Source organism: Populus euphratica, unplaced genomic scaffold (genome assembly GCF_000495115.2).
Source record: "Populus euphratica unplaced genomic scaffold, PopEup_1.0 scaffold756.1, whole genome shotgun sequence".
Taxonomy (NCBI): domain Eukaryota; kingdom Viridiplantae; phylum Streptophyta; class Magnoliopsida; order Malpighiales; family Salicaceae; genus Populus; species Populus euphratica.
Genome location: NW_011500624.1, coordinates 3,589 through 5,287, shown reverse-complemented (window position 1 = coordinate 5,287; position 1,699 = coordinate 3,589). Strand labels below are relative to the sequence as shown.

The 1,699-nt window shown below is 30.8% G+C and overlaps 1 protein-coding gene across 2 annotated transcripts in view; it reads right to left on the bottom strand.

Moving 5' to 3' along the window:
* Positions 1-186, bottom strand: part of LOC105115733 (chromo domain-containing protein LHP1-like) — a 7,368-nt gene extending 7,182 nt beyond the window's left edge. The window contains exon 1 of one of the 2 annotated variants that reach the window (XM_011012723.1): positions 10-186. In XM_011012723.1, the coding sequence (XP_011011025.1) occupies positions 10-14 (5 nt within the window). In that variant the 5' untranslated portion in view covers positions 15-186. The remainder of the gene's footprint in view (positions 1-9) is intronic. The other variant, XM_011012722.1, reaches the window with a different exon arrangement.
* Between the last annotated feature and the right edge of the window lie 1,513 nt (positions 187-1,699).

Below are 1,699 nucleotides of genomic sequence, written 5' to 3'. Positions count from 1 at the left end.
CTCTTTCCCTTCATTTTTTTCAAAAAAGTCTGATCCTTTTTGGAGGGAAATGGAGGGGAGAAAGGTGATTTTGTATTTGGAGATTGGCTTGGAAATATGGATGGCAGAGTTCTGTACCGACCGCTGTGTGCGTGTGTGTGCGTGTGAGAGAGAGAGAGAGAGACCTGACCTGACAACAAAACAGAGGTCCTTCGGCCTCTCTTTGTGTGTTCTTTTTCTAACATTAGATATTTTTTTTCTTTTCTTTTCTTTTTTGTGTTCAAATTATTTACCCTATCCATTAAATTATAAATTAATCTCTCTAATTTTAAGAAATAAATTAATATGTTCCTTTATTTAAATAAGAATGAAATTAATAAAAAAAAATATTTTAATCAAACTTTTTATTTAATTTAAAATTAAAATTAAATTGTGTAATAAAAATTTTCATGAGTTGAATTTGCGTTTGGCAATTTTTTTTTATTTTTTTATTTATTTTAATTGACAATATTTAATTGAAAACTATTAAAAAACTTAGATATACTAATCTTGAGGTATGAAACTGATTATAAGAAATTTACAGATATTAAAAAACTTAAATATACTAATCTTGTTAGAAACTTACAGATATGAAACTTACAGATATGAGACTGATTATGAGAAATTGACAAGTATAGACTGATTATGATTAGAATTTCTAATAGGTACAAGACTAATTATGATTAGAAAAGATATTAACACCTCTAATATATTTTACCTAAAATAAAATATATTTTTAAAATTTTGTTTTTTCATCAAATTTTAGAAATATAACTTACACATTTTACCTAAAATAAAGAAATATAACTTACATATTTTACCTAAAATAAATTGCTTGTAGCTTTAATATATTTTTAAAATTCTGTTCTTTCATCAAATTTTACAAATATAACTTGCACTTTATGTGTAGTTTTGATATATTTTTAAAATTCTATTTTTTCATCAAATTTTAGAAATATAACTTACATATTTTATGTTTTATAATTTTTTATGTGTAATCAAATCAAAATATTAAATTTTTTTTTATTCTTTACAATTTTATTATAAATAAAAAAAAACTAAAACAAATACAAACACGCACATACACGTACACTTTCACTATATTTCTTTTCTTTTGTTACATCAAAACTACAAATAATAAAAATTCAAAACTAAACAATAAAAAAAAATTACATCAAATAATTTAAAATTTGCAAAATAGGCCCTACAACACCAGGAATTTTAGGGGAGTCCTTCTGGACCAAAAAATAGTGGCGGCGAGTCTCCTCCAAGCGTCACCGCCACTGTCGCCGTTAAAAAGACCAGCAATAGGGGAGATCCGAAACGGCTTCCTCCCCTCTTCAATTTCCTCACCGGCGGCGACAACGCCATTACCTACAAAACACCAAAAACACAACAAGCAAGTCTATTTTAGTCTTGTTTTCAGATCGGCTTCCCTTCCTTTCCCCTTTTCAGATCTGCCAAATCCGGAGCCGAGCGTTGCACGTGCCACCAACAGACCAGGCGTGTGGATGGTTGGATCGGCAACATCCCTCTTCCCCTTTCATTTCTGCAACGGCAGTGTTGTCCACCGCTGCCATGGTTTTGAGATCGGCGCCTATCCAACTTTTCAGTTTCTGTGGAGGAGAAGGGAGTGAGCAGTTGTGCAAGGGCTGAGGCTCAGCCCTTGGCTGGCAAGAAG